Source organism: Chelon labrosus (genome assembly GCF_963514085.1).
Source record: "Chelon labrosus genome assembly, chromosome: 4".
NCBI lineage: Eukaryota > Metazoa > Chordata > Actinopteri > Mugiliformes > Mugilidae > Chelon > Chelon labrosus.
Window position 1 is genome coordinate 14,460,669 of NC_140340.1, and position 25,449 is coordinate 14,486,117.

The 25,449-nt window shown below is 42.6% G+C and overlaps 2 protein-coding genes across 7 annotated transcripts; one reads left to right on the top strand and one right to left on the bottom strand.

The window, feature by feature from the left end:
- Positions 1-198: 198 nt before the first annotated feature.
- On the top strand, positions 199-12,601 carry LOC311486401 (mitogen-activated protein kinase kinase kinase 12-like; the record flags this gene model as incomplete). Its single annotated transcript, XM_084542227.1, has 13 exons — positions 199-694; positions 3,096-3,279; positions 3,473-3,664; positions 4,142-4,300; positions 6,507-6,665; positions 6,772-6,880; positions 8,978-9,087; positions 9,302-9,418; positions 9,741-9,878; positions 10,149-10,857; positions 11,331-11,398; positions 11,901-12,201; positions 12,362-12,601. 13 exons carry the CDS (start codon positions 199-201, stop codon positions 12,446-12,448), a joined length of 2,829 nt encoding a protein of 942 aa, XP_084398353.1. The 3' UTR covers positions 12,449-12,601.
- Positions 6,532-25,362, bottom strand: LOC311486402 (poly(rC)-binding protein 2). 6 transcript variants are annotated; one of them, XM_084542229.1, is made up of 13 exons: positions 25,207-25,362; positions 23,829-23,957; positions 22,827-22,850; positions 22,688-22,720; positions 22,436-22,552; positions 22,214-22,345; positions 21,933-22,061; positions 21,589-21,663; positions 20,859-20,900; positions 19,741-19,840; positions 18,925-18,977; positions 18,382-18,551; positions 6,532-6,662 (listed from the first exon to the last, which is right to left on the bottom strand). In XM_084542229.1, the coding sequence occupies exons 2-13, from the start codon at positions 23,895-23,897 to the stop codon at positions 6,641-6,643; spliced, it is 966 nt and encodes a 321-aa protein (XP_084398355.1). In that variant the 5' UTR covers positions 23,898-23,957; positions 25,207-25,362; the 3' UTR covers positions 6,532-6,640. The 6 variants fall into 6 exon arrangements, with proteins under 6 accessions (XP_084398355.1, XP_084398356.1, XP_084398354.1 ...); XM_084542230.1 differs by lacking the exon at positions 6,532-6,662 and adding an exon at positions 15,229-15,867 and having other exon boundaries at positions 19,741-19,813; XM_084542228.1 differs by lacking the exon at positions 6,532-6,662 and adding an exon at positions 15,229-15,867.
- Between the last annotated feature and the right edge of the window lie 87 nt (positions 25,363-25,449).

The window sequence follows — 25,449 nt, forward strand, 5'->3', positions numbered from 1 at the left end:
ACTCAGTAACAACAGCTACTTATAATAGGCTTAAGCAATCATCTGCAAACTCAATATTAAGCTAAATGAGCATTTATTAACAACTTTCAGGGGGTAATATAGTAATTTTAGCTTTCACTTATAATAATATCCCGTTCTCTTTTTCTTTCCTCCTCTCTGTGGTCTCATCAAGGCTCCCAGTTCTCCAGTCAGTCCCTCATGGCGCTCATTCATGAACCTCGTGCCCCTTCACCCTCTCTCTCTGGCTTCAACACACCCCTCTCTGATCCCCCATCCTTTCGCCGCCTCGATGCCGAAACCCCCTGCACCCCGGAAATGGACCTGACCCCAACCCAGTGTGTCCTCCGCAACGTCCTCTCCATAGACACTGGAGGTGCTGTCGAGCCCGGGGGTGGAGGGGGAGAGGGGCAGACTGCTGGACACAACCAGACACCTGGTGAGGAACAACAGGAGCACTTTGCCAACAGCGTCCTGAAGCTCCACGAGCACGATGGGAGTCCCGGAAGGACGGAGGGAGAGGGGCAGGAGATGGACAGATCTGTGGTCAGGAGCCATGCATGCGATGACGCCAGGCTACAGTGCCAGTCTACGGGAGGGGGAGGAGGGTTTCTGGAGGGGTTGTTTGGGTGCCTGCGCCCTGTCTGGACTATGATTGGCAAAGCTTACTCCACAGAGCACAAACATGACCTGGATGGTAAGTCTAGTAGTCACATTAATTTCTATAGTCTATACACACTACGATCAATGGCTGCTTTTAGTTTTCCAATAAAAGCAACCACTAGCTTCCATTTAATTTTAGTGTGAAGCTTTGATATGTTAATTAAATGATCCTCTCCCCAGTTTAATTACATTAAACAGTCGGTAAAATAAAAATGACTCCCACAAAGGCCATGTTGTAAACAAACACTTCCCTTGACGTGAACGAGCTGCAGCCAGAGAAGGAGACTCTATCAAAGCTGCAAAGGGCTTATTTCCCCCTGATATCCCCCTCTCACCCACCTCCATCATTTTGCCTGCATGTGCCCACCTCCTACTACCACCCCCCCAGTGAAACTAGCTCCCCGTGACGCCGTGTTGTTTATGTCTGCAGCCACTACAATAGCGCAGGGCTCCCCTGAGACTCCACTGCCAAATCTGCTTCATGAATTATGCATGGCCACGCTCTGACCCCGCGCCTCTCATCTCTATTAACGCAAACCATGACACACACACACACACACACACAACCACGCGCCCAAGGATGAAGGCGAGCACGCACAAACGCACCCTCAGATAAAAACACTTAATATCCAGCTCTGACATGAGCACATATAGTCAGATGAGATGCCAAATACAAACTTGATAAAATAAATACGGCGTCACACATCAGGCTTGAAGCTGGCAGTTTTATGCATCTCCTTGTCTTTACGGCTTCCAGATATTTTATCACCCGTTTGACTTCCACATTTCCCCTCTACTCCCCCCTCTCCCTCCGTCCCTCATTGTCTCCCTTCCTCTCCTTTTCATCCTGCGCTGTTATCACTCCCAGCCCATCTGCACCTCGCTGCTCCCCTCCTCTGTGCGCCATCGCGGGGAGTCACACACACACTGACGAGAGCAAAACGGATATTATAAAAGTGAAATAAATAGGGTTGTTGCAACTGAATGCCTGCCCGCCATATAACAATACCCTTTTCTTTAGCTTTGACTAGAGGTAACAATGTATCTCAGTATAAAGCAGGAGAACTGTAGGTCCTTTATTGACTGTGAAGGACGGTGGGGCGTCTGGTGATGTGCGCAATTTCTACAATTTTTCACATCAAACAAAGCAGACCTGAGGATAGTGACGTATCAGATGTGGCCTTATGTCTTTATTGTGGAATATCCAGTGACTGATTGAGGGCTCATTAGAGACTGAGCCCTCAATCAGTCACAGCAGAGCATTAATCATTCATATCGTCCTTATTAATATGACAAATGTGTCTGAATCTTCTTTTCCGGGGGTTAAGAACAGCAGCAGAGTGGGCTGTAGATTTTCTCTGTATTAACAGCCTGTCTCCAGCCACATGGACCCCCGCTGACCCGCGGGGAACTGCTACCCTTCCGCCCCTCTATTCGCCATCAGGCTCTCAAATCCCCTCCTTTCTTTCTACCCCCTCATGAACGTTGGACCCTTGTTTTTTGCGTCAGCCCAACAATGGCGCTAAGCTGGATTTAGGAGGCTGAGGGAGAATTACCCACAGGAGATTATAGTTCCCCGTCTGTGTGCCACACTCTAGTCTTAGGTTAAGGTGAGGTTCAGCAACAGAACAAGATATCAGCTGTGGTTCTGTGTCGAGGCTTACAGCAGAGTTTAACCTTTCAATTCAGTGCCGCACCACCTGTGGTGGGGTTGCCCCGTTACCAACGTAGTTTGTATAGTATCACAAGAAGAAAAACAAGACCAAGAGTTTACAACGGCTCTTTAACACTAGGCAGAGGAGGGCCTAGCTAAAGCATGCTAATAGGGAACAACACACTGATGCTTTGCAGAGCATGCTAACCCCTGCTAATGAGGACACAGTCATTTATTTTACTTGTATCTGGTCAAAAACTCTTCAGCATTTATCTTGAAGGGCTCTTAACTGTTCCACTGTTATTTGACACTTTCAAATGTCCTCACACCTCATGTAAGCTATAAATTGTCAATAATTTTTTACCCTGAACTACAAATGTCATGGTGGCACAAGAGGAGAGAGAATCATGAGAGTCCTTAACGTCCGTCATCCAGGTGACCGTGATTGTCTGTCTAGGTTTTATAACAAACCCTTCAGTAGCTGTTGGGATATGCTAGTCTGGACCAAAGTGCTTGGATTAACTTGCTGACATGTTGTGCATAGAACCTCAATACTAGTGTGGAAAAAGACAAAATAAATTCATTTGACAATTTTTAAAATCTAGAAGGCCTGATAGTCTGGCAGGTGGATGTTAAACAGCAGCGTAGTTTCATTGTTGACGCTGGTGTAATTGATCTACAGTCTGTAGAAGCTCCGTGCGACCGCCACTCTGTTCTTTATCCACAACTGGCATGTTACCATGCAGATGAACTCACCAAGCTCTTTGCCACCTCACTTCAGAAGCATGGGAAATCCCCTTTGAGGAGATATCGGACCTGCAGTGGGTGGGCAGCGGAGCCCAGGGCGCCGTCTTCCTCGGCAAACTGCACGGACAGGAGGTGGCCGTGAAGAAAGTGCGGAATATCAAGGAAACAGACATCAAGCACCTGCGGAAGCTCAAACACCCCAACATCATCACTTTCAGGTAAGGAACATACTTACTTGAGTTGAACATTTGGGCGTTCAAGTTTTAATAGATTTTGAAAATCATTTGTTAGCTTAGATGGTAGCAATATTTTCTAAGGACATTGTAAGATCAGCAATGAAAGTAGTTCAGTTTCAAGTTTTCCTAGCAGTCACTGTAACAACACTCTGTTTATTCTGCTTCACTCTTGCAGAGGTATCTGTACCCAGGCTCCATGTTACTGCATCATCATGGAGTACTGCGCTCAGGGACAGCTGTACGAGGTGCTGAGAGCCGGCAGGAAGATCACGCCGTCCCTGCTCATGGACTGGGCCATGGGTATCGCTGGGGGAATGAACTACCTTCACCTCCACAAGATCATCCACAGAGACCTCAAGTCTCCCAAGTGAGTCGTACAGACCTGGGAAATATTTACTGTTTGGCTGCAGCTCTAAAAAGTGGTTCTAATGTAACGGACAATGTCGGGACAAGCAGGTCACTGGAGAGTTACATTTAAAGCTCGGACTACTCACATTGCCACATTAAAAAGACAAATCGGTTTGAATTTAGTGTTAGAACCTTGTATTTAGTCCCCTGGAAAGACAGTACAAGGGTTACAAATCGATAAAGGAGACCCAGCAATATACAAAAAGCTACTACTTCTACTTTCCTATCCTTTTAATTAACCCTCAAAGCCTCAGATTCATCTTGTGACCTGCAATGGTGGTCCTGACCCTCAGTTTAGGCATAAGTATAATTCCCAAATGGCCTAACTGGTCAATGATAACAAACCAAATAAACTGTAAATTTTTTTATTTACCTGTTTGTACAGAGATGAATTTAAGGTAAATACAAACCTGAGAAATCTAACGTTTAATTCCAGCATGCTGATCACCTACGACGACGCAGTGAAGATCTCTGATTTCGGCACGTCCAAGGAGCTCAGCGACAAGAGCACTAAGATGTCTTTTGCGGGGACCGTGGCCTGGATGGCTCCCGAGGTCATACGCAACGAACCTGTCTCAGAGAAGGTGGATATTTGGTAGGTGTCCCAAACTGTCTGCTCTTGACAAATCTCCCTCATGATTTGTCTTATCATGTCTCTGAATCACCATAGAATCTCATTACTCGATGTTGACTACACTGGAGAGTGAAGGATCCTATTTCCAGAAAATCTATTCAGTATTATGTACAATATCTCATTACATGAAATTCTATAGGGTCTGGGCCACATCTGATGGGTTGCCCTATGTTAAGCCCCGGACTCCCCCCTTCCACTGCATTCTCAGCCTCTTTCTCTCTCCCCTTGTACTGCATCCCTCCATCAGTCTTCCTCTCTGTCCTGAAAGGAACGCTGGCTAATTTAATAATTGATTTGCCAGATGCTGCAGTGCTCAGGAGAGGCTGGAATAACCTTCCGAGCCTACGGATGGTTTGGCCCAGAGCCAGCAGTGCATTAGCAGAGAAGTGAAAATAGGATTAAAAAGCTTTTGATGTAGAAAGAAAGCAAAGCATGGGTGTGTACTGTGCAGTTTTGTTTAAATTTATGCAAATCACTTAACAGTAGTCCACAAAAAAATAAAACAGAAGTGAGAAGGAGAGGCCGTGGTTAAGAGCTGCCGTGTGTTGTACGTGTTTAGTGCTGTTTTGTGTTGGCATATTTCTTCAGTGAGAAAACAAGGATTGAAATTCAACATATAAACACTGAAGGTGATACAAGCTCACCACTCAGGTCAAAATCCAAATTAAATTCTGTTCATGAAGCACCGTATAATTGGTTACAAGTTAATTATTGTGTATATTTAAGAATGTACAAAGAGAGGACCGTTGTACAGCGAAACACAAAACTGTCACACTCTAACACCGGGGCTCAGTTTCTCAGTAACAGACTTTGACGACGGCTTAAATCAAACTCATTTTTCAGACAGAACTGTAAAGGAATCTATTGCACAGAGTTGTTGTCTGTGACTTCTGTGGAAATTAAGATATATTTTTTTTTTTAATCCTGCATTTGGAAGAATTTTACAAGAACTATTAACTGTGAAAATTCAAGGACTTTAGGCTTAGTACCCCTGCCAACTCTTGATTCAAGCTCAGGATAATTTCCTTTGGCAAGAAAAAAAAAAGTGCAAATATGCAAACGGTCACTGGAGACTGAAAAGTTTCTAATTTTATTTTATTTTTTTTATGTTATTAACCAGTCGGTGTTGCTGATTGTTACCATGGAAACATAGCTCACAGGGCTGGCTTACTGAAATTTAACATTTTAACAGACCCCACATATTAGCCCTCTATCGTCACGGCCACTCCTTTCATTTTACTGATTTCCCAGCTCTCTTGCCATATACTGTAAGATATATTTCTTATCAACACAGCCTGGACTATTTAAATATGTGTGCAGCTACAAAAAAAAAATAAAAAATGTTGATTTGTTTTTGTGAACTGCGTTGGAACCAAATACCTACAGTAACTAGCAAAATCCTTATGCTCTATAGCTAATGCTTCCTGCTGTATGAAGTGATCAGATAATTATTTGATGACATGAGTAGAATTCCCCTCTTTTCCTATCACCAGGACAGATGTGAAGTGTTCCTTCCTCGGCCTCCTGAATTATATTTTGTATAGAAACACATCATTGGTTGTAACCTTCTCATAGAAGTCATTTTGTAAGGTATGGTGTGGGTGGGGGGTGGGGGGGATAGATGCCGTGCCTTAAAGTCAACTCTTGTCTTCTTGTGCACGATGAATCATAAACGTGGCGGAGGTGGAGGGATTCTAAAAATACACATGTAAACAGAATATCACACGCACCCTCGATGCTACGCGCTATAGGCACCTTGGATACTATACGCGGTCACCATAACAACGCGCGGAGTCACCGGCAACAGACTTTTCTTAGTTACCATCCCCACGGTCCTGCTCTTCTGCTCTTACACCACAAACAGTGTTAAAAGCAGAGCAGGGAATTTAAAATAAAAGCTCAATGTACCGTTTTATTTATTTTATTTTATTTTTTTACATTAATCAGGTGCCACATAAATTGACCTATGACAATAATATTTACATGATTTAAATAAATTTTTTCTTGCAACTGTATTTTTTAAATATCCATTAAATATAACAGCTGCAGCAGTGTTTCAAAAAGCAGCATTTATTCACACAAACTTAAAAGTGTGACATGTTCCTTCGTCTGCCTTTCACATCTTTGCCAGCGTGTCTGACAGAAAATGTGCCACGTCCCTCTGCAGGTCATTCGGCGTCGTCCTGTGGGAGATGTTGACGGGAGAGGTGCCCTACAAGGATGTGGACTCCTCCGCGATCATCTGGGGAGTCGGCAACAACAGTCTGCAGCTGCCTGTACCTGAAGGCTGTCCAGACAGCTTCAAACTGCTCCTGAGGCAATGCTGGTGAGGAAGGGGGAGGAGAGCGGAGGAGAGGAGGAGGAAGGAATAAAATAGAATCTGATAAGCTGGATGCTTTGGAAATAAAATAATTTATTTCCACTCTTTACAGGAACTGCAAGCCCAGAAACAGACCCTCCTTTCGACAGATTCTCCTGCATCTGGACATCGCCTCTGCAGATATATTGTCGACCCCGCAAGAGACCTACTTTCAATCTCAGGTAAGTGTTCTTTATCCTGTTAAACAAATCAAGTGTGTGAGCTGCAGAAAAATGGAACTAAATGGAAGATACCTGATTCGTCGGACTTCTGAAGCTTAATTTTAATTTTACACGAGAAACTTGGAAGCAATAAACAGTTCATTGTACATTAAGACATGTCAGTACTGTTTTAAGATAGATAAGAGTGTGAACCCAGCCATGACCCCTATTTAATTTCACTTAATTAGATTTTTTTCATTTCATATTATTTGTCAGTGTCGAAGACGAGACAGAAATTAGAATTAAATCCCACACAAATACTGTTTATGTGTAACTGCAGAAAAATGGAGTTGAGAACCACCATTTCTCAAATCACTGTCTCTCTTATTAAATAAATGTCCATTAGATGAAGTCCACATTAGCTCTATATATCTCTTGACAGGAAACCTTGTATGAACAGCAGCTAGCATCACTAATAGTCATTTTGCTGTCACGCCACTGCCATTTGTTTCCAGTGTGCTGCAGTAACTACATGCAGTGCAGAGAGCGTGCAGCTGCACTGGGGCCCCAGGCCCCTTGGGAGTCCACTAATAATACCTGTCCTTCCAGTCACAACATATTATTGTTGGTTCCTCTGTCTTTGTTCCTTGTCGCATGTGAGTGCTGTTGTGCGGTCAAGGGGACAACCTTTCTCTACCTCCGTCATATCAGAGCGGGATAGAGAAGGAGGACGTGTGTCTACCTGAGACCCGGTGGGGGATGGAAGCACACGACAAATGTGTTAGGCCATGGCAGCCCACAGTAGATGATGGACACATGTGGAAAAGCGTAATTGTGTAGAAGATATGTCTTTTGTTCAGCCATGCAGGACCTCCATTTATAACTCAAGCATGTATAATCAAGGGACACGGCTGTGCGCACAAACGCAGAAGATCGATTTTTATTTTGTCTTTGCAGCAGTCCGCTGCTTTTACCTCTCACTACATCTCATGATGCAAAACGTAAACCTCTTTCACTAACTCCACTTATCCTTGATCCTTTATTTCTCCCGGTCCCCCTTCCCCCTGCAGCCCTCCCCGCTATTTCTCTCCTCTCTGGCCCATAATGGATTTTTCTTGTGACGTTAGAAAGAAGCATTTGCTGCTGGAGTGTATTGATTGCTTTAATGGTAGGGAGCAGAGAGCAAAGAGAGAGCAGAAAGAGGGGACTGGAGACATGGAGGAGTGTGCGCAGAGTCCATTAGCTTAATAAGAAGAGCATCTCTTGTGCATAGATATACGCGCACGCACGAGAGCCACATAGACATGCACGCACATGCACACGCTCATAAATCTCACTTCCTTTGTCCTTTGATATGACAGGTATCAGATAACAGCTGTCATGCTCCACTGTGTACAAGAAGATGCCCACACGGCGTTTTTTTTTAACCATGTCATGTCAGTTCATGTTCAGTATTGCTCGCTCTCTCTCTCTGTGTATTGGTGATCATCTGACAGCCTAATGGATTTTGTTTCACTGATACAAACAAACCTTAGTCATAGAGCATTCTGTTTTATACTAGATCAAGGTGCAACAACGTTTACTCTCGGCATTGATATCATTTGTTGTTCATTTTACCTTATCTCAGACACTAACACATGTGTGGCTGCATTTTCTGAATGTGCAATTTGGTTAAAATCAAGTGATTAGAAAATTGTGATAGCAGTTAGCTGGAGTTAGCTAGCTACGTCAGATTTTCTCCTTATCTTCAAGTATAAAATACTAATTTGTGACTTACTCTGGCAGTCATTAAAGGCGGCACTAGATATATTAATTGCTGCATATGCATATACGGTAGACTTATGATTAGTTCCTTCGATGGCGATTTCTTTTTTTCCCAGAAACATGCACACTGATCAGCATTAAGGCTGTAGATAGATGTGGTGGCAGAAGCATTGGGATTAAAGGACATAGTAATAGGGGTTGTAGTACTATTACATGATAAAGAGGATCCCATTTGTGGGTTAAAACTGGCTGAATGCTTGTCAGCACTACTTCTATCTGTAGACGTGGGAAATGTGCAGTCGCTGTGAGACGTTAACTCTTGTTCTGATGGCTGTGTTTTATGTGTCCCGGCAGGCCGAGTGGAGAGACGAGGTGAGGCACCACTTTGAGAAGATCAAGTCTGAGGGGACGTGCATCCACAGGCTGGACGAGGAGCTCATCAAGCGGCGCAGAGAAGAACTCAGGTTAGTTATGCAGGAAACACTGAAGGCTTATTAATTGTACAAGAGCAAATTTAATGCGTTTATTTGGGATAAAGGAGGAAGTAGTGCTCGCAGAGATGATTGCTTATTATATACTAAAGAAAAAATGTTTCATATACTTAAATCTGTAACATAATAGTAGTTGCTGTAGATGAATATCTTTGCCAGCATCCGTCTCACTTTCCTCTCCACACAGACATGCGCTGGACATCCGGGAGCACTATGAGAGGAAACTGGAGAGAGCCAATAATCTCTACATGGAGCTCAATGCCATCATGCTACAGCTGGAGATCAAAGAGAAAGAGCTGCTCAAGTATGACGACTGAATTGCTGTTATATTCTCTTCAGGCTAACAGACAACAAAGCTTGATAAATTCAAAATTTACCCGACTGTAAAACGATCAAATGTAGGGCTTCATTCATTCAAACAGACGGCGCTAAAAGCTTTTTTTATTCATCAGAGCCGGTTAAGTATTCGTAATGAAAGACCACGGAAAAGTTCAAACCTGAAATGTGAAGTGAATGGCCATTACATCTAGACACACAAGGCCACTGCATTTTACAAAGTGCTCCTCTCATCGCCGTGCTCAGTATCCATTGACATCCATTAAAAGAGCTTTGTGTTTAAATGTCAGGAGGGAGCAGTCGCTGGACAAGAAGTACCCGGGCTGCTTCAAGCACCACAGCTCCAGACAGTCGGCCTCCTCCAACTCGATGGAGAAACTCATGAAGAAACGCAACGTGCCTCAGAAGCTGCCCTCGCACAGCAAGAGGTGAGCCAGCGAGGAAGAAACAGCATTTATGTTCGGATTTGGTTTCATCAAGCTGCATCTACATGATTGTTAGAGAACTACTACACGCTTAGCAGGGAGTAGTGGTCTTCAGGGTGGACTCCAGGGTTGGAAAATACTGATATTCACAAAAATATGAAGACAATTAGTCTTATTCTGTAGTTTATATGGTGAGAAAGGCAGGTGATGAACTAGAAAGCAGCCGAGGTTTCCTCCTCGTTTTTAAATGAATTCTGTCTCTGTCGCTTCCAGGCCAGACTTATTGAAGTCAGAGGTCATCCTCCCCAAACTGGACTCGTCCATGACCCAGGTCACAATCCCCAACAAGGGCTCTACCTCCCCTGGCCGCTCCCGCCGAGGAAAACCTCGCTACAGGAAGGCCGGCAAAGGCAGCAGTGGAGACTTGGCTCAGCTGAAAGCCACTTTGTCTTCATCTTTAGCAATGGTCAATGCCACGTCGTCTGTTCCCAGCAGCAAGCACCATCTAGACCCCAGTGCAGCCCTCAGGGGCCTGCAGCATGACCTGCTGCTCAAGAAGATGTCCTCTTCCAGCCCGGATCTCATTTCCACCACACTGGAGGCCGAAGGGCGGAGGAAGTGGCAGGCGAGGCCGGGGCTGGACAGAGCGGGAAGCCAGAGCGCCTCAGCCGGGCTGGGAGAGGGCAGGACTGAAGGTCTGGAGGAGGGCCCCGACGTGGGCGGAGGCGCTGACGACCTTGCAGAAACACCCCCACGCAGCGACACGCCCAGCGAGGACGCGGCGTCTATTCCGTTCTCCAGCAGCCCCGACTCACCGTGCGGCAGAGGAGCTGCTGCAGGCAGGGCATCCGTGCTTGGGAACCCTCGCACGCCCCACGAGGGCGAGGAGAAGGAGGATGGGGCGGTGATCACGCGCTCACCCAGAAGTCAGCGGCTCACACCTGCAGCACTGCTCTACAGAGCAGCAGTCACACGCAGTCAGGTGAGACTTGAACGGAAGCGAGTGCTCTTTACTGTGACCCAGTTTCACAAAATCATTTTGACTTTTGCGTTAAAAGGGAGCAAAGATTAATTAGCAGGAAGATGCTTTGGGGAAATCAAACCATTTGGATTTCATTTGTTGCTACAGTGGGTAACAAGTGTGTGAGAATTCATAACTGCTTGTAAAATGCTGCCATATGAAAATTTGTTTTGTAGTCCAGTAGTCAAAACCTTTCTATCGTTAATCTGCCAAATATAATCACCTTCACTCCATTAGGTGTACTCAAATTAGGATCACACGCAAAAACTACAAACGATGGTGGAAAGACACAATTTATCCACATTTTATTACAGGCCACTTCATTAGGTGTGAATCACTGCTGCTCAGTCTCGCCTGGAAAAAGTCTAATTAATGTACATTTGCTCTTGTTTAGTGTACACACTGAATAAAATCATTGGCAAATTTCTCCACAGAGACGTGGAGTGTCTTCAGAGGAGGAGGAAGGAGAAGTGGACAGTGAAGTGGAGCTGCCAAGGAGGCGGTAAGAACTGTGCATCATGCGAGTCAGAGCACATCAAATAATAATTGAACTGTTTTTATATTTTTAGCTGTCCACAAGTACATACTTGAAAGTGTATATTTAAAGTGTACTTTTACGCCCATGAAAACCTCAAAAAAATCCATTTTCAGGGTTGAGCTAAAGGCATTAAACCAGCCACATCTCTTCTAACTCGCTATATATTTTTTTAACCTCACGTATTTCCCTGCATAGTTGCCAAAAACATCTGTGCAGATGTGTCCCAGTTCCCAATTAACAGCACAAGAAATCAACATTATTCGAAGCTCTGTACAAGCGGGACACACAAAATAATCAGTGCGTCTTTAAAATCACACCAACAACTAAACTTAAGAATAGCGGCTCCTACATCTACAACTTAAGAATAGCTGTAAAAGTCTATATGCCTCTTTGTGTATGTCATTTTTCAGCCTTCTTTCTTCACACTTCATGAATATGTACACTCTCCCATTTTGTACCCACTCAGGCGGCCCGTGAGCATCACCAAATGCCAGTCCCTGTCGACCTTCAGCTCAGAGAACTTATCGGTCTCGGACGGCGAGGAGGGAAACACGACCGACCACTCCCACAGCGGCACGCCCGACGTGGTCAGCACCAACACCGACGAGCGTCTGGACGACAAGAGCGACGACCTGCTGTCTCAGGGTTCAGAGATTCCCGCCGACCCGTCCGACCCGACCCAGCTGGGCTCCGACGGGCTGTCTGAAAAGGAGGCTATCCTACGACAAGTCAAAACGCAGCTCGCTTCAAATGACCATAATTATGAGGTAGGCGGACGGAAAGACGCGAAAAAGTAGTCTGGATGGTGACTGTAGCACAGAGAGGTGCTACAGAGATAATTAAACAAGTCTGCTGTCAGTTACTAAGATGCGTCGCCCTTTTGTGGATGTTCTTACTCGGATAATTAACGCTTTTTCTCCAAACCAGGGTCTGTACGATGACTCGGACTGCGACAGTGCAGAGCTGGACCATTCTTGCAGTGCAGAGCCCAGCCAACCTCCAACCAACTGGTGAAAGCCTGACACCTCAGCCCACTCAAACACCTGCAGATCTGGCCTCTGAATACCTCTAACCATCAGGGACATTTTAGAGATGCACAAAGCAAAGACCTGCATTCTCAAAAACCTGATATCCTGGAAAAATGTTTGTTTTGAGATAAATACATCACAGGGTTGTGGAACTGAACTGGGGCACTTGCCCAGCTGACAGAGCAACAACCCACCGCAACAGGCCCAAAAATCAGCATTGCAAAAACACACCTCAGCAACAGAGGCCTCGGTCAAAGAGGCCGTTAAATGTCTGTTAATGTCTTTACTATCAGTTTTCTATTTTCATCTCCGTCATGAAAGCGTGTCATATTATTTCACATCGTGTCATATGAAATTATTTCAGGGCTTCTGTGACGTTTTAATCGCCAACATCACCGATGTTGCTTGTTGCACTTAATTTAGGAAACATGCCGATTTCCTCGCAATCCTCGTGTCATATCGCATTTCCTTTAGACACATTATGCACTAATTTATTTATTATTACTTTCAGTGAATTCATTCAGAAATCATTGTTTACGTCCGATTTTTGTTGTTTACATTTTTTCGTTTTAACTTATATCCGTGTCATGGATCGTCAGCGTTTTCCATTTTTTATTATCAGTGTAAATATGTGACGTTGTAAAATGAACAAATTTTTTAAAACGTGAGATTGTATAATTTAAGGTGCTGATGTTTCTAATTAGGTGGCACTATTATATTTGAACCTCAAAAAGCTTATGGTAGTAGAATGTACTGTAGCTGCTGTTCATGTCAAGAGATTCAAAACACAGCCGACGAGAGGAACAACATGTGAACAAAGAAAAAGCAATATGTCTGCTCTGGTGCGCCTGCTGGATTTATTAAGAGGAGACGGGCTTTTTAAAAAAAAAAAAAAGAAAAAAAAGTATTGCAGTGTTTACTGTATTAAAATGTCTGGAAAAATCCCTTTTTGGAACATTTGAGGGTTGTGTATATATAGCATCAAAACAGCATGCTGGTGGAAAAAGTAAGGATAACTTATTGGATATAATCGAACAGGGACCACGGAGGAACAAATGCAACAAAAGAAAGACCTCAGATTTCTAGCAGACACTTAAACACTCCAGTTAAATGACTGAAGGCAAATGTATGACGGGGACACAAAACACCTAAAGAAGTCTCTGGGTATCTGAATCATTGTTACGCTCACTCAGTTTGAGCATTGAATGGTGTGGCCATATTGTTTATTGGAAATTTAAAAAAAGAAAAAAAAAAGAAATAAATCTATGTCCCATTTTTTGCATCCTCCATATTGTGTATTTTAGAAATAACAGATCAGTCACTGTCTTATATTTGGCAGGAATATCACACAAGAAGGCAGTTCACCCTTGACTTCTTACTCGGTGTCAAGAGGAAATAAATTGACCAGTTTGCATTTTTTTTCTGCCAAAATTGAGGCGTGTGGTACCGTGATTTGCCCCGTTTACAAGCTACACTCAACATGAGCTTATGATGGGGAAGTTCTCCAAGCCCACACATTAGTTTAGAGCCCTCAGGAGCTGAAAACTTGGACCGTCTCATTCTCACTAATGTCTAAGAGCTCCATCTGAACAAACTCCGGTGTTTATGTATTTGTGTCCCTTGACAAGCCTTCTTAAAGAGGACATGCTCCAATCTGACTGTACAACAGCACACTACATCCTGTTCCCATTAATCCACAACCGATCAGGTCAGACTCAATAAGCTAGAAACAAAAAAAGGCAGCTGTTCTTACGTTAAAATCAGGTGTTATGTTTTAAGAGTTTACATTTGTAGAGCTTCCCTCTCCTCCCCGCCCAAGGTTTAAAGCTAGAAATCCTCCTGCGGGATAAAATGTTGCCAAAAAGCAAAACTACTGCCCTCTAGTGTCTCAATCGTGGAGGTGCTTACGTTCGACATGTTGATTTCAAACATCCCCTCATGAACTGCGCTATTTTTATTTTTTATTTATTTTAAATGCTGCATTATTGTAACTGTACAATAAATATATTTAAGAAATTTAAAATAAAACCAAACGTGTAAAATCTCAACTTGTGTTTTTTTTTTTTTTTTTTTTATTCTATTTTAAACAGGGAGAAAAAATAAATTCTCAAGATGATTTGTGGTTTGAGCATTTCACATCTTTATTTATTTTTTAAACAATGTTGTGGCACCCAGGTCAACAGTCTCAAAAAACGTGCACAAAAGTTTTTTTTTTTTTTATTATTTTCCTTTCCTGCAAAATAAAATAAATTCTGACTTGAGCAAAAGCAAAGAGCAGGAAACTAGTGTTAACTCGCAACCCTTTCTTTGTCTAATTCCAGAGCATCAGCGATTTCAGTTCTCAGCCTCATCACATTTAATAGACAGATCAGTCAGTGTCCAAGAGTTAACCCCCCCTCCCCCTTTGGTAGATTAAAAAATAATATTTCCTCCATTTAAAACAAATTTTTTTTTTAGTATATATCAGTCTTTACAAAAAAAGCGAGGACAACCCTCTGCTTCAGATCCCTTGAGGCGAGCCCATACCCCAAAAACCTCCCATCCCAGCAAAATATCAACACATGATCTCAGAGGACCAGGAGGGCGGGAAAAAAACAGGAATGACACGTGGAGGGGAGAGAAAAAAAAAAAAAAGGGAACATGACATAATAGACATTTTAAATTATCTGAATTCATTACGTTGGGAGTGTTAGAACATTTGTGATCTAATATAACAGGTGACAGTGCATGTACAACTACGTGTGGTTGTCAGTGACACAAGTGTAATCCGTGTTACAAGCACTTTAATAGAAGAGGTGACAAAGTGGGAGGATGCTGTGTTTACTCAAAGCCAGTAAGCATGAACATGAAACGGGCCGGTGGAACTGGGAGAGGAAAAAACAGGAGCCGTATATAAACAGAATAAAACAGTCACTCTATTCTTACTGTTGATACCTTTTTTTTTTTTTTTTTTTGTCTTTTTCCTTTTTAAAGAAAAAAAACTCGACTGTACAGAACTAAATCTATATGCCTATTCAGAGCTTTTTCAACTCTACTCCTCTGCAGTGGCAAAGAAAGGAAAGGGAAGAGAGCGAGAAATTCGTCATGAAAAGAAGAAAATATTACAAATTATTAAAACCTCGACTCAGAAAAGGGGGGAATTAAAAATATAACTGTTTGCTGCTTCGTCTGACTAAAATAATAAAAAAAAACAAAGAAAATAAATAATAAAGTCAAGAGAATCAAATCGGTGGCGAAGGGGTGGTGACATGATTTTAAATGAGGAAGAGGCGGCATAATATATAAACTCTTAAGTTGGATAGTTGCATTGACTGCTTTATGGTAGCCGATGATATAAAAGTGAGATTTAGTGCAGATGCAGTGTCTTATCAGTTGGCTGCCAGTCCTGTGGCCTCAGAGGAAAGCCTGGAGAGACAGAGAGACACCCGGAGACCAGGGAGGGAGAGAGAGTAAGGCATGCAATCAGACAGACAAGATAAACGGTAATATATCATTTACTGTACATTACATTGTTATTATAAAATCCTCTAGGAGGACACTATCTGGATTTATTCATCAGGTAGATTATGCTCTGATAGAGAAAAAAAAGACAGCTAGATGTCTGATTACTTAAAACTTTCCACAACAAACAGATGATAAAAACTGATATTTAAAGAGGTTGCATTAAAGAAATAGTCAAGAGTGAGATGAGGAGAGTCATACCACGCTCACGTTTATAGGAAAAGCTCAGCTTGGCATAAAGACAGCAAACAGGAAGAAACAGCAAGAAAGGCTCTTTCCAAAGTACAGATGCAACTAATTATTAGCATTTATTGATCAGCTGATTACTTTCTTGATTGTTTAGTTTAGAAAATGTCAGACTATACTGGAAAATAGAGTGTAATAAATTCTGATGTCTTGTTTGTCTGACCAAGAGTCAGAACTTACTATTACATATGGCAAAGAAAAGCAATCCATTTACACATTTAAACAAATGGAACAGTAAATTCATTTTGAAGAAATAAGGCAAACTTTTATTATTCTAACAATAGAACCATTAAACCGCTGTAAACGTAACAATCGCAGCTCTACTCCAAATGTACGACAAACTCTACCAAAGTCTCACCTCTAAAGCTCGCCAATTAGCACGTTAACGTGAAAATGACAGATTACAGATTACGTGGCAAACTCTAGCAGGCTCCGCTGGTTGCCTGGCAACTGGTGGGCAGATACTGTCGTCTCTGATGAGAGCCAGGCTAACTGTTTCCTCCGGTTTCCAATTTTTATGGTGAGCTAAGCTAACAAGCTGCTGCAGCTTCCTACTGAAAAGATACAACGGAGCCTTTAAAGCTTCTCACTGAATACTTTGAGCAAGAAAATAATTATTCTGTTAATGGAGCTATGCTAGAAAAGGATTTTTTTCCCCCCCAATAAAACGACATAAAGGATGATTTGGTGGCTTTGATACCTGAGGGCTGATTTATTTTTTTTATTATTTTTTTATTGTATTTGAAATTACATCTGTTTCTTAAATAACCAAAAAGTAAATAAATCCTGATACACTCCATTATGACAGCTAACAAAAGTCACTTAAAATCCACTACAAGAAAACTATTCCCATAAATACAAGGTGACATCTTAAAGAGGGAGCCGCTACCTGAGCAGAGCTTACACAAAGAGAGAAATGCTTCAGTAAATCAGTGAAATGATTCACTGTCCATGCTAAGTTCAAAGTCATTAGAAAATATAATGCGCTCATCGTGTCACTTCTTTAAGAGACTACAGGTACAGGTATCTCTTTTTTTTTTTTTTATTATTATTATAAATATGGCATCAACCAGGTTTCTGGCTTTATAACAATGGGCTGTTTTCTGTAGTAAGCGAGGCATGGCACAGCCAGATACAAAAGCAAGTGCAGGTACGGACAACAGAAGAGCATTGTCAGCACTTTAGTAGTAGATGACTTATGTTTCCTTCGTTAGTAAGGGGAGAGCCTTCGCCTTTTAGACTTGGAGCCCAGCTCTGGGGCGATTTTGGGCGGCTCAGTGGGGATTGGGTGTGCGGGGTTACTGGCCCCGCTGACAACATGGAGGGCCAGGAGAGGGAGGGGCTTGAGACTGAGGAGACTTGACACACAGGCAGGAGAGCTGGGGAGCAGGGAATCGGTGGAGGAGGAAGAGGAGGAGGAAGAAGAGGGAGGAGGCGGCCCTGGAGCCAACAAGGACAGAGGGATGGAGGCTGTGGGGGGCACCACACAGGAGGAAGAGGAGGAGGAGGAGGAAGAGAAGGAGGAGGTAGCAGCAGAGGAGGTGGTGGTAGTAGTAGTAGTAGTGGTAGTAGTAGTAGTAGAGGTGGAGGAAGGGCACAGGCTGCTCTGTTCAGGGTTCAAGGAGGAGGAGGAGGGAGGAGGTTTAGAGGACTCTACACTGTAGAAAGAGACAAGGAGAGAGGGACAACACAGTCGGGATGGGTCACAGGGCAGGCTGGTGAGCAATGAGTGAGTGGGAGGGTGGGGTTTTTCGGGATAGGAGGAGGAATGTGGTGAGGTGTAGGGGGAGAAAAATCACTTAGGGATGTGTTCAAAAACACAAGACAAAAAGAATCACTAGTAATCCATGCATCAATTAAAATCAAAAAGGAAAGAATAATCACATCTCCAGTGACGGATCAATGAGGAAGTAAAGGACAGAAGAAGGGAATCAACACAAGTGCAGACTGACAGACAGCAAGCAAACACCAAAGTGATGATTAGCAGAAGTTAAACAACGCCATTAACTCATAAGTCATTTAAATCTGCACATAAACTGAAGCTATAAAGACACGTGGGACGTTACAATAGCACCAAATTCAGAATCTATACACAGCTTATACGATGCTCTGATGGTCTGAATCCCACGACTGAATCGATCTGTTTGGAGATACTGTGATTGATTATCTCACCTGGCGTTGATGAGGTACTCCGCCAGACTGATGCTGGCTGGCGAGCCTGTGATGGTAACCTGGCGGTCAGTCGACCCGTCCACTGGATTTGCAATCTTGATCTGGGCACCCGACATTTGCCTGATCTCATTGATCTTGGCTCCCTGGCGGCCGATGATGCACCCAATAAGCTGCATCGGGAGAAAGTTAAGTTATTAGACATGAAGGTAATGAACACGTGCTTCTCATAAATGTAGGCTGTCATTACAGGGGTTTGTGCTTGCAAAAGATTTACAATTTTGCTGTTCCAATACGACTGATTTCACATTAAAAAAGGGATAAACATCAGTGCACATGAATGTCAAAACCTTGTGCCTACATTACCCATAATTCAACATGACCACCAATAGTTCAACTTTTTATTTTACTTGCTGACATTTTCAGCAGTCCTCGTCTAGACATGTAAACCCACAGAGGTCCCCTTTAACACACCACTAATAAATGTATAGAATAACAAGTTTTAATTCTGATATGAAGTGACTTCTTGGATAAAAAGGGACTTACATCATTTGGAATGGTCATCTCATGAGAACTGGTCTGAGCAGAAGCATCTATTCCTGACAGAGAAAATGAGAAAACGTCTTATAAATGTGCATTAAAGCCGACAACTACTAACTGAAATGGCAAGTTACTCAAGTGAATACGGCACAAATGCCACCAGGCAAGTTGATTTTTAAGACAATGGTATAAATTTGCAATGAACTGACTGACGTCATGTAATGCTGTTGATACTCGCATTGACTGTCTTCCACTAAACCCAAGCCAGTATGCATTAGCTTCACCACAAAACATCTGAATAAAAAAAATATACTGGATTACACGTGTACTGTACATTATGTACAGTGTCATACACTATAGGGGAAAACAGTGTAGCGGACAGAAAGAGTATGAAATCACTCTTTCTGCATTTTAAAAGTCATCTGGTTTACAGGACAAGATTACAGAATGATATAACTTTTGAAAACCAAAAAAGAATAAAACAGTTACATGCGTTTTCTCATAGCGTCAGCTGGCAGAAGTAGGAATTCCTTATATAATAACACCCACATGGCCAAATAATCTTGAATCTTTTCATCCACACACATAAATCTCCTTTGTATAATCATATAAACCTCTCCTTATTTAAATACTTGTTACTGACTGAACTTTATTCATCTCCTTTACTTTTTTCTGTGACTCTACTAAATGTCTGAAGAAGACAAATAGTAAATCTTCATCTTGCCACTATCTCCATCCTAGCTGTACCATGTTTATTCTCGCCTAATTTTCATTGATTGTATGTGTTCGGTCCACAAATGTTGCGTTCTATGTGCTGCATACCAGTAAATCCCTGGTTGCTTGGTGCGATGGGGAAGGGGCTCTGCTGCATAGCCAGCTGGTGAAGCTTGGTGAGCTGTGGAGAGATAGCAGCAGAGGAAGACTGTGAGAGTGAGAGAGGAGGCAGGGAGAGAAACAGAGGAAATGGGAAAACACAGGAAGAGGGAAGAACAGAACAAAAACCACAGTCAGTACAGACGGCTACACAAAGAAAAGCAAAAAAAAAAAAAAAAAAAGATTTCACACACATCACTCAATACCGCTGTGTGTACATTTCTTATACTTGCACAAAGCTCTACACGGATCACTGATGTCTGACAATCAGTGTGTTTTATCACTTGTCTACAATAGATGAAATTGAACATTTAAGCAAGATATTAAATGTTTATCTCGATTATAAAGGCCTTTTTACTCCTGTAAGCAATGGCAAACAAATTTTGAATTGAACAGATTTGAACTATATACATGTCGCCATTATTATATCATGTATCTGGCTGGTTGTTCGCTGATCTGACGCCAACAGTCAGTGGCAGGTAAGTCTAATCATTTACCATCTATCACATCCAATGCTCCCTGTTGGAACTCATTAAAAAAAAAAAAAAAAAAAAAGAGAGAGAAAGATTAATTGAATAAAGCAACAAGTGGCTAGAGCACATATAAATAATGGAGGAGGAGGGAAAAAAAAATAAAAAAGAAAGAACAATGCATCTATCTGGGGCAGACTAATGAACGAGACATCACGTGAAACAAGACACAGCACAAAAGGGATACAACAGAAAACAGAAAAGAGTGAGCAGCAGGAACAGATTATTATTCATGGAAGAGTGGAGATTCTGGACACAAACAACAAATGGCAGTTTAATTAACAAGTGTCTGCCAGTCAACGGTCGAACTACACAAATGTGATGGAACGTAATGTTGCTGCTCTTTATATTGTTAATAAAAACAGGAGTGGTAATAATAATTGTAGGTCAGTAAAGGGTAAAACCAAACCAAATTAGGGGCAAGTTTAGCTACAGTTACAGGCTGCAAAACGTTGTGTGGGCGGTGGCACAGTTTGGAAGAGCTGTAATTATGGGAGGGAGTGGTCAGGGTCATGTAGAAATATCTACTGCACTTACATCTGGCTGTGGAATCGCGTGCTGTCCTTGTACGGCATAGGCCTGAAACAAACGAAAACAAAGCTTTCATAGGCCTCACATCGGATTTGGTCGGGAAACTCACTTCTCCACCTGACAGCGAAATATCTCCTGAAGACTCAAACACATTAAAGCCTCATCTGTACTCATACTAAATCAGTTCAACGCATATGTCTTGTCCAAAGTCTCCACATATCTAGGAAAAGAGAGTATCTTAGGAGCTGTTACAGTAAAGGAAAACAAGAAGTAGGGAGGAAAAATAGGTATTTAGTAAGATAAAAGAGCTTGTAAAGTTAGGCCAACAAGCATCAGTAAGCGTTTTGGTTCAGACAAACACTGGTGAGGAAATAGGGCCACATGAAACCTAATGCTTCAAACAATGAAACAAACTCTGGGGAGTTACACAAAAACAAGGCCCTGTAACAAACTGCATCGAGGCCAAACCTTTTGTACAGAAGTTGCTGATGCTCACTTCAAACAGTTAGCACAGGAGGATCTTGTTACAACGGTTTTCTTAACTTAAATACCTTCCAAAACCCTCTATCAACTATTGTGATCTTGCCAAGTCATATACCAGTATTAACATTGGAGTTTTCATGAACTTATTTTGAGTAGCTTGCATCATCAAATATGTATCTACCAGCGATAGAAAGACTGTGGTAATAAAAACAGCACAACACCATCCTGTGTTGCTTTGAAGTGTCATATGTACCTGTCCGCCTGCAAAGATGACGGGGGATCCTGAAGGCTTGGGTCGGTAGGGGATAGTGACCCCCTTAGGGGGAGACTGTACAGGAGACAAAATAAATATTAAACCATTAACGCCTGTGCTGACATACAAGATAAGAAGGGTACCTGCAGCTAAATTGTTTGTATAGTCCTATAGTGTTGAAAATATCATTAAAATAGCACAATATAAGAATCCATTCAATCAGCTCAAGATATCCCCGAGTCCAAACCCAACAAACAGCAACTGAAACCTTAGAGCTCACATTATCTCACATTATTAAGACAAAAGTCAATTCATTTGAGTCACTGCTTTCAGAGTTCACTTACCTCAAGCATGACCACACAGATCTGCTTTACACACTCAATTATTGACTGAGGAGTGCCGGCGATGGTGATGGCACGCTCCGTGGAGTTGGGAAGCATGTCTCCTGCCACTTGTACCTGAGCACCGGTTGACTGGAACACACAAATGGAGCGATACGAGATCAGAAATGTCTCATCAGTTTTTCATTATAACTAAAGTAAAGTAAAAGGTGACAGTCCGCAAAAGCTGAAGGCAATGCAGTTCACATCATTTATTTACATTACATGCTGTTCATTATGCACACCTCTCGAATTTCCTTGATCTTGCAGCCACCTTTCCCAATGAGGGAGCCACACTGGCTGGCGGGCACCACAATGCGTAGGGTCACTGGGGGCTTGCTGGTGGCTGTGCTGTTTGTCATTGAACTGCTTATATCCTGGCAACAATAAGAACATGTGTGTTAGTCCAGTTTGGGATTGGACTGGTTATTTGGTGAATGCATTAGCCAGTACAAATTGGGACCGACCTCTTCTAACTTCTCAATGATCATGGAGAATGCTTTAAAGATGGCAGTGGTTGGACCTGCCAAAGTAATGATCCTCTCAGGACAATTGCCCTCAGAGATGTTGATGCGAGCCCCGCTCTAAAGACAAAAGTACAGAGTTAAAGCAAGAAATCTGGGGATAACACTGCACAAATCTACTGATTAATGGTGACTTTAACCTAATGTTGTACAGTGTCATAATTATAGCAAAGTAATGGGTATGAAAGACCTCACCTCTTCTCTCATCTTCTTCACAGATTCACCTTTCTATTAGTAGAGAATCACACCAAGGTCAACTTAAATATCACTCAAAACAAACTTTAAATAATAATTCACAATTGGTTAATTATAATAATCTTAAACAGCAGCTTACCTTCCCGATAATACTTCCAACTTCCTGAAACAGAAAAAAAAAAAAGACCCATTAGGCTGATTCATGTTTTTTTAAACTTGCCACAGGCAATTTTCAGGCAGTGAAAAACCATGCAGTAAATTTCACAAATGATTCCACCACACTGGGACATGAAGAAGAGCTTTGATTGTAATGGCATCAAATGATAATGCGTTATTATAATAACCGAGAATGCGGTCTTTGATTTATTGCTCATCACAATTCATCGGGCTAATTTGAGGAAAGTATAGCCTGCCCCATGATAAACACACCCACACTAACCCACACTAACCCACACAGACTCAAGATGGTGCTGTTGACCACAGTGAGACCAAGGGTGCAATCGGACAAAGTTATCTGTAACCTGCGAATGCTTAGCCAGCGATGAAGTCCGATTTGAGATGCCACAAGATAGCAGAGCTTTTGAAGAATACTTTCTTTGCATCAGTCTGAAATGCTTGCAGTATAAGTGGATGTTTCAAGGGCAGATTTTGAGACATGACTTCTTGACTCGTGGCATGTCACCATTTGTAGCCACAACAACAACAGGCTACTGTCAGACCCAAGACACAACAAGTGTACGTTTCTAACCCGAAAGCCAGATTGATTCGTGATAATGGCGAATGCAATGTAACTCCTCCTGGTTGTAAAATTTATCGTGCTGATCTTTCAAGGTCCTCTGCGATCGTACAGAGAGGACTGATAGAGAGGAATACATCGCCACAATTTTGGTGAGATTAAGGACATAACTGCTGATTGGAGGGGTTTCACATGTTCCTCTCATGTGGGAGCTCCAGCAGAGTCGAATGCGAAAACCCGTTTCCACTTTGGTATGAGATACAAGATCATATCACTGAGACAACGCCCCTGCTCATTCCATCGAAAGTCCCTGCCCTTTGTACATCCCGGTGGGACGTCATTTCCATAAATAAAACGTCACACACTATTAGAAAGCCAAGGCGAGCAGCTGATGGGTGACCTCACCTTGCCATGCATGAGCAGCCTAATGGTAAGGGTGACATTGAGCCCGCCTTCAATCACACCGGAGTCCATAACTGCAACTGCAACTCAGCCGTCAGAACAGAACTGGGATCTTTGGTCACTGAGATGGATCTAGGAGGGAACAGACAAACAGATTATATACCAAGAAAGACAATGTGGAAATGTTCTGTATAAAAGTGGTCCACTATAATGTGTTGGTACATAGTAGACATATACTAAATATCTCTCTGTAACTTAAGATTATAAACTACTGCCCTCACTATGCTCTTGCTGCATACAGACATAGTTTTACTAATAGGCCATAGACTTAAATGTCAACAAAGTAGTTTAAATACCTCTGAATCTCTCAGTTCACCTTGTAGTTATCTCATTGTCCAGCATAGCCACATGACTTCACTCATCCTTCTGAATAACGTGTAACGACAAATCTCAAATCTCTTAAACTTAATTTACACAAAAGACAAACGTCCCTACAGAAGTAAAGATGAACCTAATCACAAAGCACATAACACATTTGGGATATAGCTTACGCTAACGTTAGTGCTCATGAACACTGATGCGTTGAACACGATGAATCAGAAAAAAAAATGGCTAAAGGCTTTCACTGTGCCAAACACACACGCTTCTAGTTGGGACGCATTTATTCTCAAACAGCTGACCGAGGCATGCTCCAGCACAAGTTATCTGTTTCCGAGCAAGCAAACAAGCATTTACTCCATGTCGACGCGACCAGAAAAAAAAAAAAAAAAACACAACATATGGCTCGTCTGCTAACGATGCTCTCATCATTAGCGATGAATCAAGTTTATCAACAAATGTGCGCACAATTATCGTCTCATTACCAGCCAGACCTTAATTACGTAAAACATACACCTAAAAAATGACTGGTGTGAAGAGACTATATTTAATAGCGTACTTTGGTGGCGGTGTTTAATTTAAAGTAAGCCAATTTAACTATTAAAGGTAGCCTGTTTGCAATGTAGCATGCTGGTGCTGGGAAAATGAATGGAGCATGCGTGCGCTACTTAGCAACGCTATCCTGTTAGCTTAATTCGTCAACGTTATTAACAGCTGACCAAATATCAGTTGCCTTCGTGTCAGTGTAGTTATGTCACCTTTTATTAGAGTCCGTGAGCTAAAATGAAGATAGGAGCGTTTGGAGGCTACATTAGAATTAAACTTCCCCGTGGCTAGCTAAGCTAACGCTATCGTTCAGTACGGAGACTGCGTGCTCATCATCGTGCGGCCTGTTAGCACGCTGGACCAACTGCGGCTAGCCGCTCGCTGGGCGCGATTTCTTTCCGCTACTTCTGATCACAACAACACGTACAAAAACACCAAACAGCGAAATAAAACTCACCTGATTCGAGCGCTGGTACGTGATCGGGGGGAGGGTTGGGGTTGTAAGGGTAGAAGGGGAGAGGTTCGGGAGGGTAGAAACCCGGGGGAGAGTTTAGAAAGGACTCGGGGAAGAGGGAAGAGTGATGTGAGATCGAGCTCCACTCCTTTACACAAAGACAACAAAACTGCAACCCATGAACTTTCCCCTTTCACCCATCACAACCCCCCCCCCCTCCCGGATCTGACCCGGAGATGTCCTAAA

What these genes read in the sequence shown, in the direction of transcription:
- LOC311486402 (XM_084542233.1), bottom strand. Translation starts at nt 23,897, where the DNA reads ATGGACTCCGGTGTGATTGAAGGCGGGCTCAATGTCACCCTTACCATT. An exon ending in TTGGAAGTATTATCGGGAAG is followed by an intron (nt 22,721 to 22,826) that starts GTAAGCTGCTGT and finishes CTCTACTAATAG; the next exon opens with AAAGGTGAATCTGTGAAGAA. An exon ending in AGATGACCATTCCAAATGAT is followed by an intron (nt 18,552 to 18,924) that starts GTAAGTCCCTTT and finishes CTCCCGATGCAG; the next exon opens with CTTATTGGGTGCATCATCGG.